Source organism: Triticum aestivum, chromosome 4D, assembly GCF_018294505.1.
Source record: "Triticum aestivum cultivar Chinese Spring chromosome 4D, IWGSC CS RefSeq v2.1, whole genome shotgun sequence".
NCBI lineage: Eukaryota > Viridiplantae > Streptophyta > Magnoliopsida > Poales > Poaceae > Triticum > Triticum aestivum.
The window spans coordinates 31,013,891-31,027,873 of NC_057805.1; the positions used below are offsets into that span (position 1 = coordinate 31,013,891).

General features: G+C 49.6%; 1 protein-coding gene and 1 pseudogene across 1 annotated transcript; one reads left to right on the top strand and one right to left on the bottom strand.

The window, feature by feature from the left end:
- Nucleotides 1-9,057: 9,057 nt before the first annotated feature.
- LOC123095947 (UDP-glycosyltransferase 73C7) lies at nt 9,058-10,883 on the bottom strand. Its single transcript, XM_044517516.1, has one exon. It carries the CDS (start codon nt 10,649-10,651, stop codon nt 9,272-9,274), a length of 1,380 nt encoding a protein of 459 aa, XP_044373451.1. The 5' UTR covers nt 10,652-10,883; the 3' UTR covers nt 9,058-9,271.
- A 15-nt stretch (nt 10,884-10,898) lies between these two features.
- On the top strand, nt 10,899-13,195 carry LOC123095948 (NDR1/HIN1-like protein 13; annotated as a pseudogene).
- Nucleotides 13,196-13,983: the final 788 nt, after the last annotated feature.

The following is a 13,983-nucleotide window of genomic DNA, read 5'->3' on the forward strand; positions in this document are numbered from 1 at the left end:
TTTCGGTCTTAGTTCGTGAGTGCCTCCCGAAGGGCTGTCCATGTGACCGTCCGAGTTTCAAATGTCCTCCCGAAGGGCTGTCCGAGTGACCGTTCGAGTTTCGAAGGTCCTCCCGAAGGGCTGTCCGCGACACCATCCGGGGGGGGGGGCTGTTCGACCGCCTCCCTGAGGGCTGTCTGAGGAGCAGATGAGGGTATACATCCTCGCGGTTGGGAGGTTGTAAATCCTAGCTGCGGGGATCTGCACCGCCGATCGTCATCGACTCTACTTCCCGCTGCACTACGAGTCGGTAACGAAAAAGATCAAACCATGTATGCAGTCTCCATAGTGGTCCTGGGCTGGTGCGTAGGTCGAAATTTTTTTGTTTTCTGCTGCGTTACCCTACAGACAGGAGGCGGACGGAGGAGAGTCACCGCGAGCAAGGCCACGCCGGAACAGCAGGAGGGGGCCGCGGTAGCTGGACGGGAGGGAGAGCCATTGCGCTAGATCCGATATGGGTCGAGGGAGGAACGGGGCTCCAGCGCGAGGAGGTGGGGGTTCTCCAACGCGAGGTGGTGGGGGCGGGGGAGTCGATGGTCCAGAAGCTGCTGAGTGATATCCAGGGTTCGTTCACGACTCCTCGCGACAACCATTTCTCGCCTATAGCTAGAGGTTCTTTGGGAGCTCCTAATTGGCGCTGCGGGAGCCAGTTCCCCTACCTGGTGCCCACGCACCATCTCCCTGTGGGCCGGCCCATATAGGGATGGGTTTGCTCCATTGATCGCTGGTGCTTCCCTACGTCGCTAGGTGTTCGCTCCATAAAAAGGAACAAAATGAGAGACCTACCTACCCGGGCCGGCCCATTCATGGTGATCCCTGACGCGAACGAGCAGTACAGCTTACGGTGAGATAGGTGCTGGCAATCGAAAAAATCTTTATGTCCTGAAGATTCAAGTGGCGTCAGATTGCAAGAATGTGGTGGATGATATAAAGCAGGGATCGCCAAAGATCAGGCGACTATTTATACATGAAATCATAGAGCAATCAGTTGTTTTTTCTCCTAGTAATTTTATTCACGATTTTAGGAGCTCGAATTTCGAGGCTCACAATCTCGCTAGGCATGCACTTTCACTTGGGTTTGGCCGCCGTGTTTGGTTAGGACAACCTGGAGACTTGAGTTTTATTCCTGTAAATGTTGTCGCAATTTGAATAAAGCCTACGAAGAATGCCTAAAAAAACTACAGCTCGCTTTGGGCGATATATAGAAGTGCACCATGACAGCTATCTCTTATAGCAATCATTTACATAGCCACGTGTCGGGTTATTATAAATCGTGGCGAAACGAGCGAACCACACTGACATGTTTTATGAACCTTCTGAAAGGTTTTTGTGTTTTTTTCCTTTTAATGTTCCAATCAATTTTATTATTGTTTTTCTTCTACATTTTTGTTTCCTTTCCCCTTTTTATTTTCCTCTCTTTTTTCAAAGATTCACAAACCCCCACTGACACCAAAATAAAAATCTTCAAAAAAATAATGATCACTTAAAAAAATTCTTGAATGTATAAGAAAAATCACAATTTAGAAAAAGTTCCCTTTTTAAAAATATATTCAGAATTTCAAAAAATGTTCACAAATTTCTGAATTGGTAATTTTTTTTGAATTCACAGATAAATTTTGAATACATTTTTTAAATTCATGAACTACTTTTCAAAATAGGAACAATTTTTTAATACAGAAACTTTTTTGAAATCCAATATGTTTGAATTTTCATTTTTTTGAATTCTAAAAAAAAGGATTTTGCAACAGTTTTGAAATCATGAATCTTTTCAGCTTAAAAGTAAATGGACCAAAAAAAAAACAGGCAGGAGCTTCCGTCCCTAGCTCTGAGCCTCTGAGTGTGCTCGCTGGGCCAGACCCATGTCCCGCATACGCGAGCGACATGCTCTCTACGAGCGTTATGTAACAGCTCATGAGTTCGTTCTCTCTTCTTCAACACAGTACCAGACCAAACCATTTTCGGCCTAACAACTCACGAGCGAAATTTAGTGTCCTCTAGTCTTCACGGGAATATGAGAGAATTCTCCGGAAGCGCGTACTATGTCTCTATCATCCAACCTTCTATAAATTCTCCACATTCCTGGTCGGTAGAAACCAGAAGAGAACATCGATCAAGAAGCTTCCAATCATACAAATCGCTCGCCCTTCTGCTCCCGTCACCAATTGGATAGTTCCCTTCACTAGTAGCTCGACTCCCCACCGATCTGTCCGACAATGTCGTTGATCCACCACAGCAACATGTTCAACCCCTTCTCCCTTGACCTCTCCTTTGATGGCTTTCCCTTCGGCTCCAGGGGCAGCCTCGTCCCACACCTCCTCCTCTGACACAGTGACATTCGCAGGCCCGCACATCAACAAAAAGGAGACCCTCAAGGCGCACGTGTTTAATACAGATGTACCGGGGCTAAAGAAGGAGAAGGTCAAGGACGACAATGTCCTCCAGATTAGGGGCGAGCGAAGCAAGGAGAAGGAGGAGGAGAAGATGGACACGTGGCACCATGTGGAGAATAGAATTCATCTCCAGCATTTTACTCAATTTTACCCAATTCCATGAACAACTGTGCATTTTTACTTGATTTTTCTTTTATCTATGACCTCCAACCTTTCTGTAGGCACGCGTCATGGTTTCTAGTGAGTTATTTTGCAAATTTATATAAGCTTATTAACTTTTAAAATAAGCCAAAAGTAGAAAACAACTTGTTCGAGGTATTGAGTTTAACTTGTTTTCAAGTGCACCTCCTTTAAAATAAATATAAGCTAGGGTAGATCGGCTTCCTGTAACCACTCACTTAAACCTGAAAGGCTATATGAATGCTCAAGGTGGATTTTGGCAATTCATGCCAGCATATCTCGAAGAATTAATTATCCTTTAAGTTTATTTCAGACAAAGTTCTTCATAGGAACAACATTGGAATGGAAGGTGACTCCTAAAAAGCTTCAAGACAAGTGTTGGTCAAGGCATGGGATTTCTTCATTTTTATTCTAGTGATTCAAGATCATATTGAGTCTGTAGGCATGCCGATACTATCAAAAGGGAATGAGGATGTGACAACAGGCTCTTTGCTTTAGGTGCTTAAAGATATATAAAAAAACTCTTCAAGAAATCCCAATATACCTACCTACACAATTCCATTCGGTGCCGCCGAACCACATCCACTCGAAGCCGCCAATACAATTGATGGGGAACGTAGTATTTCAAAAATAATTGCCTACGCACACGCAAGATCCATCTAGGTGATGCATAGCAACGAGCGGGGAGAGTGTGTCCACGTACCCTCGTAGACGAAAGCGGAAGCGTTTAGTAACGTGGTTGATGTAGTCGAACGTCTTCGTGATCGAACCGATCCAAGTACCGAACGCACGGCACCTCCACGATCTGCACACGTTCAGCTCGGTGACGTCCCTCGTACTCTTGATCCAGCTGAGCCTGAGGGAGAGTTTCGTCAGCATGACGGCGTGGTGACGGTGATGATGAAGTTACCGACGCAGGGCTTCGCTTAAGCTCTACAACGATATGACCGAGGTGGAAATCTATGGAGGGGGGCACCGCACACGGCTAAGACAACTGTCAACTTGTGTGTCTATGGGGTGCCCCCTCCCCCGTATATAAAGGAGTGGAGGAGGGGAGGGCCGGCCCTCTCTATTGCGCGCCCCAAGGGGGATTCCTACTCCTAGTAGGAGTAGGTTTCCCCCCTTCCCTAGTTGGAGTAGGAGAAGAAGGGAAGGAGGAGGAGGGGAGAAGGAAGGAGGGGGGCATGCGGGGGGGGGGGGGCACCCCTTGAGGCCCTTCTCTCCTTTCCCGTATGGCCCATTAAGGCCCAGTACTTCCCCCGGCGAATTCCCGTAACTCTCCGGTACTTCGAAAAATACCCGAACCACTCAAAACCTTTCCGATGTCCGAATATAGCCTTCCAATATATCGATCTTTACGTCTCGAACATTTCGAGACTCATCGTCATGTCCGTGATCTCATCCGGGACTCCGAACAAACTTCGGTCATCAAATCACATAACTCATAATACAAATCGTCATCGAACATTAAGCGTGCGGACCCTACGAGTTTGAGAACTATGTAGACATGACCGAGACACATCTTCGGTCAATAACCAATAGCGGATGCTCATATTGACTCCTACATATTCTACGAAGATCTTTATCGGTCAAACTGCATAACAACATACGTTGTTCCCTTTGTCATCGGTATGTTACTTGCCCGAGATTCGATCGTCGGTATCATCATACCTAGTTCAATCTCGTTACCGGCAAGTCTCTTTACTTGTTCCGTAATACATCACCCCGTAACTAACTCATCAGTCACATTACTTGCAAGGCTTATAGTGATGATCATTACCGAGAGAGCCCAGAGATACCTCTCCGATACACGGAGTGACAAATCCTAATCTCGATCTATGCCAACCCAACAAACTCCTTCGGAGACACCTGTAGAGCATCTTTATAATCACCCAATTGTGTTGTGACGTTTGATAGCACACAAGGTGTTCCTCCAGAGGTTTGGGAATAAGTGATTGTCTGATAATGAGCAAGGAATATACGTCTTTCTGCTAAAGAGGATCTATTAAACTCATAATTCATTAGATCCTTGTTATCAATGCCAACTAGGTATCATAAGTAAATGGATCCCGGTTGTTCAATCCTTTGATAACCAAGGTCATTCTTTGCTAAAGAGAAATGATCACTATGAGTCAGACTCAATAGAATTGGATCCATTCCAAATAGCGAGAATTAGGATTCTTGATCCCTCTCAATCTCTCTTTCAATTCGAGGATCCAGAGAGGTGTTTTCATAGTCATCTCCGAATATTTGCCATCTCGGAATATTTTCGATTTCATTTTTCTATGATATGTCTTTCTATATGAAAATTGGTTATTTACGATGTACGATGATCCCTGTTAAGCATCCATGGCTGAATGGTTAAAGCGCCCAACTCATAATTGGTAAATTTGCGGGTTCAATTCCTGCTGGATGCACACGAACGGGAACATTCCATAAGTCTATTGGAACTGGCTCTCTATCCATGGAATCTCATCCATCATCCATACATAACGAATTGGTATGGTATATTCATACCATAACATAAGAACAATAAGAACTCGAATTCTTATCGATACTGGAACTCAGAGCATAGGAGGGAAAGTCGATTTATGGATGGAATCAAATACGCAGTATTTACAGAAAAAAGTCTTCGTTTATTGGGAAAGAATCAATATACTTTTAATGTCGAATCGGGATTCACTAAGACAGAAATAAAGCAACACATGTCTATGGTTAGGAAACATAACCATCTTTGATTAACGAGCTAGTCAAGTAGAAGCATACTAGGGACACTCTGTTTTGTCTATGTATTCACACATGTACTAAGTTTCTGGTTAATACAATTCTAGCATGAATAATAAACATTTATCATGATATAAGAAAATATAAATAACAACTATTATTGCCTCTAGGGCATATTTCCTTCAGCAATCACTACAATAGTTTGTTCTAAACTCTAATTCATTCAGAGCCTCCAACATTCCTCTTGGAGTGACCGAAGCGATGTGGCAAACCTTCTGTGATCACGTCAGAAACTTCGAGAAAATTTAGTCGGAATTCTGAACCGACTATAGAGAGTGTGCTATGTGCCAAGGTACTCACCTTGGAGCTATCGACCTAAATCATTCAAACCTACCAATGCAATGTAAAGTTGACACTTTTGTTTAACTCAGAGCCACCGAGCAAAACATGTCGGATACTCCGAGGTGCACGGAAAGGTGTGTAGTTATATTTTTGGTCCAACCTATATATCCCCACCTATCCCACAAGTTCAACTCGAAGCAAAGTCCACTCCTACCATTTGTTCTGAGAGAGAACTCAACATCCTAGTGCTGATTTCAAAGGGCAATCAACTCTTTGAGATCTAATTCCCTCTTTACTTTCCACTCAAAACCCTCTTCAAATCCATAGCCAAATCTTGAGATAGTTTGAGTGCTGCGGAGATTATATTTTGAAGCACAAGAGCAAGGGAATCATCGTTTAAGAAGCCTCATCTTCTTACTTTTGGAGGCTGTGCACCTCCTAGATCGGCTAAAGTGCTTGAAAGTCTTTAAGTTTCTGAAGAAGCCAAGAAGTTTGTGCGGGCCTGGAGATCGCCTACTTTGTGAAGATCTACCCAAGTGAGTCTAGTCCTTGGTGGGCGTAAGCCATGATGGAATAGGTTGGTTGCTCCTAAGTGGATTCTTTGTGGATGAGTGTCCTTCGTGGACCATTCCTTTGTGGAATCTCGCAACCAGAATCCTTTGTGATTCTAAATCCTTCGTGGATTGAAGTCTCCATCAATGTGGATGTAAGATAACGCCAACTATCCGAACCATGGGAAAGATCTTCACCAAGCATATTGTGTTTCCGATTCTCTCAGCTCTATTTCTTTACCTTTTCACTTGCATGTTTTACATTTTGCTGCCTATTACTCTAGATATGCATGTGTAGGGTGCTCTATAGAGTGCTAGAAAAGCTTAAAATCTGTCAAGAACTCAAAATTTGGGAAAAGAGTCCATTCTTGTGCTTAGTAGTCCATTCATCTCACATACATAACGATCCTATAGTATATCTGATTGTCATTATTGTTTGCACAATTTACCGACAGAAGGCCACCACACGAACCTCCCATTATCCTCCAAAACAGTAAAAAAATGATAGGGTCAGTGTCGTTCATTCCCATCGACTGCACAAGAGAACAGAGAGGAGCCACTGCAATCAATTCACCGCTACGCGCCACTCAAACCGTCACCCGGTCCATCCGCTGTGGCCGGCATGGACGAAGGTTAGCCTGAGCAGCCACCACACGTGGCGCCCTCGTTGTTCCCCTTTGATCCGTCTGGCATGTGGACACCGGTGAGCTCTGAGGCGGCAGCGCGGATGGCCTGAGCCCGAGTTGGGGCAGGAACTTGTCCCACCGGTAGCCGTGAGCCCGAGCAGCTGCTCGTCCCGTGAAGGTAAAGCTCACCTCTGATGTGACGTCTTAGGCTTGTCGGGGCGCTCCGACTCTGTCATGTGAGGCCCCTAGCGGAAGGATCTCCGGTGAGCTCGCTTTCCTACAGCAACTCCGTTTGCTGAGCTATATCCCCGTGTTGGCGATTTCGCCCAAGGTGCTCAGACTATTCCCTACATTTTTTGTCTTACTATCAAATTGACGTTGGGATTTGACTTTCTGCGCATCAACTTGATCGAACCATTTTCTGTATCCTATTGCTAAGTATTTCTAATTAATTAGATAGTGAGTTTTTTTATCTATTAGACAATAAATTTTTTATGACATATTTTTCAATAAAGGATGGATTTTATTAGCTCATAAAGGAGCATCAAGAAGATACAAACCAAAAGAGCACACACCTGGCCTCTGCATAACTAAGATGCACACAGCCAACACAAACGCACACACACAAAAACACGACAGCGAATAACAAAGTCATATAAGACCAAAGCTATGCGTAGCCGAGGAAAAAAGAAAAACCTAAAGTGATCAGAGCCACGATCGGCAAATTACAATAAACACCATATCCGCACCAATTATCTAATGACACCAGACAACGAGGTTCTTCAACAGTAACACCTTCAAGAAGGGAGTGACACTCAAGCGTCGTCGTTACCGGATTCAACCACCAAGGGCAGAATCTAGGTTTTCACCTTGAAGAATCAGTCGGAGCATATCCGGACAATGCCTTCAACAAGGTAACGACGTAAAAAAATATCGCCATTGCCAGGCATAACCAGTTCGGTTCAGACCTAGGCTTTCACCCCGGATCTCGCGACCAGGTGCTCGAGTAGCACCACCATCGAAGTCATGCAAGTGTTGTCGCCACCACTTTTTCACGATCCAAGCAGTTACATGCGATGTGACCGCCGCCACTGCACAACCATTCCTCTGCGTCAAGTGGTCGCTCATAATTTGCATCCCACTGCCGAAGTCAACCACTGGATCCTGAGATGGACCGAAGTTGCAATGACCACCGTTGTTGTGGAGCCATACGAGGTCGCTGCAGCACAGTGTGCAGTCACCCTCACTCGGTCGACCGAATCTAAATCACCACCACCAAGCCGTGGATCATAGCGCCGCCGCGGGTGGTCACCACCAGATCCATGGTTGCTGGCCGCGAACCTTCATGGGATCGCGAGGTCTCGTAACCATGCCCGTGTAAGATGTAATCGTAGATGACAATGCATCCGTACGCGAGCCATGGCGCCAACTGTAGCAAGGAGTCACCGCACTTCAGGATCAAGTGCGCCGCCAAGAGCCCACAAGGGCCATCAGATGGCTCCATGCACGAAGATCCAAGAGATGCCTGGTGAGCCACCGTTCATCCATGTAAGCATGCATCATGTACCTTCGTATGTGCTTGATACATGCAAATGAGATGCCTTTCAGCCACGATCTGGAGTCCCTACGTCGTCTGCCAGAGGAGGAGACACCGCACGAGAAGCTGCGAGCCTGCGACTTGAAGCCGTTGATCGACCACTTGATCCAGAGGGAAGACCCTGACAAGATCACAGGCCGCCATGCAGCTCATACCCCAGGCGACGCCGGCCCACCACGCAGCACATCTGCCACATACGCATCCGACGCCGCTGCACGTAGAATGACTCCTCGCCGTCGCCGTCGGCTGCAGGGACTTTGCTCGGCGACGTCCTCCGACGACGGCGAGGGGAGCAGACTTAGATCCTGCCAGTGGAGGGCGGAGGAGATGGCTGCCGCCCGTGTCGCCTAGAGACGACGTGGGGGCGATCCGTTTTTTCAGGAGTTATATGTATATACATATAAGTATTATATGTGAGTATTTGTGTAACTAGTATGTGGAATATGAGAAAATTAAACATTGTACTGTTGGTGTGTGTGGTATAAACATGTGTATCGTAAATCGTAATGGTGTTTAACATTATGTGATATTCGTATGCAAGCCAATAATGTCCGTAACCAAGATACCATAGCAATCAATTTGATGTTCATATGTGTGATAAAACACTATAAAATAACTCCATATCATTTAACGAGAACGAAATTATAGTCCAAGGGTACTACAAACTATTCATTGGGCATATGAGGAAAATAAACTAAAATGACAGAAACTAAAAGGAACTGGATGGCTTATTTTCACTATAGTGTCCTTCTCCAAGGCTTATTTTCACTTTCACCGCAGCTTATGCACAACCGACGGCTCAATAGAACGGGCCTTTGACCATCACTTGTCAATCAGTGCATCGTTGCCGTGGCCGTGCAACGCCTTGAGCTCATCTACAAGCCGTGCCCAGTCCCTGCGCGATGACCCTCCTTCCGCCACCGCGGCGCGACCCGCGACGCCGAGCTCCCTCACCCTCGCCCTCCTAGCCGCGGCTTCATCCTCACCGCCGTCCATCAGCTTCCCCACCGCGCTGGCCACCGCGTCGGCCGGCACCACCGCCTCCACGTCCGCCTTGCCGCCCACCTCCCGCACCCGCACGCCCACGCGGAGCACGTCCACCAGGAGCGCCTCGTTCAGGAACTGCTCGGCGCGGAGCGGCCACGTCGCGAGGGGTACGCCGGCGCACACCGCGTCCAGCACCGAGTTCCAGCCGCAGTGGCTCACGAAGCCGCCCACCGCGCGGTGCGCCAGGATCTCCGCCTGCGGCGCCCATCGCCCGGCCACCACCATGCCGTGGCCGGACGCGCGCTCGTCGTGCTGCTCCGTGCCCTCCGTTGCCGTCGGGATCACCCAGAGGAACGGCGTGCAGGATGCGCGCAGCCCGGCGCCCAGCTCCTTGAGCTGGTCCGCGCTCAGACCGCACGTGCTGCCGAAGCAGGCGTACACCACCGACCCGGTTGCCTGGCCGTCGAGCCACTGCAGGATGGGGTCTCGCTCTGCGCCGCCGGTGACGGCGACGTCGCTGCGGGCGGTGCTGGGGGTAGCCCGCCTGGGGCCGACGAGGAACACCTTCTTGGGAGAGCCATCCACGTTCCGGTAGTACTCAGCAAAATCAGCCTCGAGCGCCGAGAAGCTGTTGAAGGCGACGGCGCAGCTCCCAGCCTCGGCCGCACGGAACAGGGGGAGGTGCGCCAGAGCCTCCTCGTTGACATGGACCCTGCGGAGCTCCACGGGGACCGGGAAGCCGCCGGGGACAGCGACGGGGTCCTGCAGGACGTCGGGGCGGTGGAGGTTGACGGCGACCATGGAGGCCGCGGCGAAGGCGCCGATGGTGTGGAACGTGACGTGCGGGACGCCGCACTCGCGGGCGACGCGGGGCGCCCAGTGGAGCACGGCGTCCGAGACGACGGCCACGGCGCCCGCGTGGGCGCGCACGGCCGCCGCGAGCGCCGGCGCCAGGGCGGCCTCCGCGGCGAAGAAGAACGCCGGCGCGGAGGCTTCGTCCGGGAGCAGGGAGAAGTCCTCGTGCCCTCCGGGGAAGCTGAACGGCGCCGCGCGGACCGGCACGGAGGCGGGCGCGAGGGCCGCGAAGTGCGGCGTGGTGAGGATGGTGGCGCCGGTGGTGCCGTCGCCGCAAGCGGCCGCCGCGGCGGCCGCCAGCGGAGCGAAGTGGCTGCGCGCGAGGAAGGGCACGAACACGAGGTGCGGGGGCGCCGGCATCGTCGATCCTTAAAACTGTGTGCACTTGTGCTCTTCGTCTTGGGGCAATTTATAGGTTACAGCGGAGATGGAGGAAGAAGAAAGGTGTAGGATTATTCCACAAGTAAGCAACAGCCTGATCCTAATGGCGGAGGAGCCATGCATGGGGGAGAGCCATGACTTGCTCCAGAAGAAGTGGGCGGCGTCGGCATTGCATCGGGTGAACGTCGGCATTGCTTGCTGTTTTTTTGGGTCAGACGGCCCGGCAGGAGATGCGTGTACAAACTCGTGGTCACGACGTACGCGTGCATGGTTTGTTTCACGAATTTGTGGCGCGTCTGAAGTGAACTCTCGATCTCTGAAATGAGGTAATAGCACCCCAGGTACTTAACTTGTACAGAATGTGATAATTTAGTCCCAAACTTGCAAAACTTTACTTCACCATATCCCAACTTGCACCTCATGTGATGATTTAGTCCCAGGCCAATCACAGCTCGACAATTGGCAGCCAGGTGGTTGGACCGGTCAGCGCATGCACTTTTGCAGAAAATCCCCTACCGTTTTCTTTAATCAACCCGCACTCACCTCCCATAATTTTGTTCCCAGGTGTTCCCTATCATGATTTGAGCTCAGCAAACAACTCAATCGGTCCCATGTTCGATCGTTATAGTAGCGGCCCGGGTGGTTTATTCACACAGAACAAGATGAGGAGGTGTAACCCTGTGGCTTTCGGCATGACACCGGCTGTCAAGGTTTAGAATGTTTGTCTGAATGCCTGCGCTCTACAGGTGCGTGCCTATCAGGCTATGAGAAAAAAATTTGTAACTAGGATGTGCAGATCCTTGAATAGTAATTTGGTTCGGAAACTAATGACAATTTAAATGAACAAAATTTCAGCCAACCCACTGCACCAGATGCTGATGGTCGTTGAGTTTGGATCTTCACCGTTCGATGTTGGCATGGGACATGAGGAGAGCGACGACGAGTTGTCATTAGTCTTCTATATATGAAGCTGTGCAGCAGTGCGGAGACAAGAAGGAACTCGGCGGGTACGTGCTGAGTGACGTGCTCCGTTTTAGTACATTTGTACATTCGTTTACTGTTGTACATTTGTACATTTGTACATGTTCGATCATTTGCTTAATGATTGCTGATTTGCTTGCTTTGCTGTTGACTGTTTCAGACAATGGTTCCGCCACACTATTCCTTTCCTCGTGGAGGTGACAGGGCACCGGTTTAGAGTTTGGTTCGAGTACACGGTTGATTTCAGCTTCATGTGCATGGAAGGCGCCGTTCGATGCTTCAACGAGAAGGACCGTGTCATGAGTTGGAACCAGCCAGTGTGGAGGCTGCTGGTCTCTCTTCAAGTTTGGGTACGTGCACTGGTGAACAGGAGCCGTAGTGCGTGCTGTCCCATGGTACAAAAACAAGAGATCATCTATTGACTGCAAAGCTATAGGACGTACTAGCACTGAACGCCGTGCTAAACAAGTACTATTCGGTTGGGAAGTACCAATGCGCTCAAAACATTCTGGCACGGACGGTTTTGATATCGCAGATTGATTCGCACGCGCGACGTGAGGAGCAGGAGCGGCCTATGATGAACGACGGCCGCGTCCACCAGCTCCGACGTCTCCGGCGAGTACGCTTACTCCTCCTCCGACCCCTCCCCCAGCCCGCTCTGCAGTCCACTTCGAGAAGCCCGTCCCGCCGCCACCCCAACACCAGCAGAAGCTGCCGGCGCCGCAGCCCGGCACGTACGTGGTGCAGGTGCCCAAAGACAAGGTCTTCCGCGTGCCGCCGCCGGAGAACGCGCGCCTCTTCCAGCACTACACCCGCCGCGCCGACTGCTCCTGCCTCCGCGCCTCTACCTCGCCGTCGCGGTCCTCTCCCTCGCCGTCGGGGTCGTCTACCTCGCCTTCAAGCCCAGGCAGCCGGCGTACTCGGTCGTGTCCTTCGCAGTGTCGGGCCTCGCCGGCGTCAGCAGCGCCTCGGCCCCCGGCCCGCTCTCGCCGGGGTTCGCCGCGACCGTCCGCGCCGACAACAGCGCCAACGGCAAGGTCGGCGTGCACTACGACGGCGCCGGGAGCCGCGTCGCCGTGTCGTGCGAGGGCGTGAGCCTGGCGGACGGCGCGTGGCCGGCCTTCTACCAGGCGCCGTGCAACATCACGGCGTTCGTGGCGAAGGCGAAGGGCACCGGGATACGGTTCTCGGAGCGCGAGCACGGGCAGATGGCCGCGGCAGAGCGGCTCCGATCGGTGCCGTTCGACGTGGACATCACGGTGCCCGTGCGGCTGCAGCTCGGCGGCGTGAGGACGTGGGCCGTGCCGGTGACGGTTCGGTGCGCCATGACGGTGGACAGGCTCGCCGCCAGCGCCAAGGTGGTGTCCAGGCCGTGCGACGTCAATGTGCCGTTCTCATTCCGTTCTGGAGGAACTGACGCCGCCGATGCAAGAAAAAATGGCTATTGGCTGATTAGGAGAGCAGTTCTTGCAGGTAGCGGCCAAGGATTCATGCTGCTTCCGTGATTCTTTTTTCTCCCCATTAATTTGTATGTTGGTTTGATCGAGCAATGTTAATTCTTTTCTCTGTTGAGAACTTGAAACCATGTTCTGCCGCGAAATTGTGCTGCAGTAAAGATGTTCATGAGGTGCAACCTCTCTTCTCCTGAAATACTGAAAGGAAATGGTGTTGTGCACTGATACCTGTTCTGTTACAGTCTGAACAGTTTTATCATGTGGTTTTCAGTAGAAACTACACATTTTATTTTGAAACAGTAGCAACTACATGTCGTTCTGAATATGAAATACATGAACATTCGTAGTTCCAAGCAAACTTGGAATCTTGGATGTACTCCACTTTACACTAGGTTATTTATGCTTTTGCAGTCAATGGGAGGTGAGTGCGGGTTGATTAAAGAAAACGGTAGGGGGTTTTCTGCAAAAGTGCGTGTGCTGACCGGTCCAGCCGCCTGGCTGCCAATTGTCGAGCTGTGATTGGCCGGAGATTAAATCATCACATGAGGTGCAAGTTGGGGTATGGTGGAGTGGAGTTTTGCAAGTTTGGGACTAAATCATCACATTGTGTGCAAGTTAGAGTACCTGGGGTGCTATTACCTCCTCTGAAATCGCCAGCCCATTTCCTTTTTTCTGTTTTTTTATTTCATTTTAATTTTTCCAAAAATGCTCGGAAATTTCCAAAATGTTCGCATCTTTCAAAATTTTAAGAATGTTTCTGTTTTCAAGTCTGGTTCAGAAATTTCAAAAAATGTTCAGAAATTTAAGAATTGTTTGTTTCTTTTCAAAAACTGTTCCGATACTAAAAAAAGTTTAGAATTTCAACATAAATTCAAA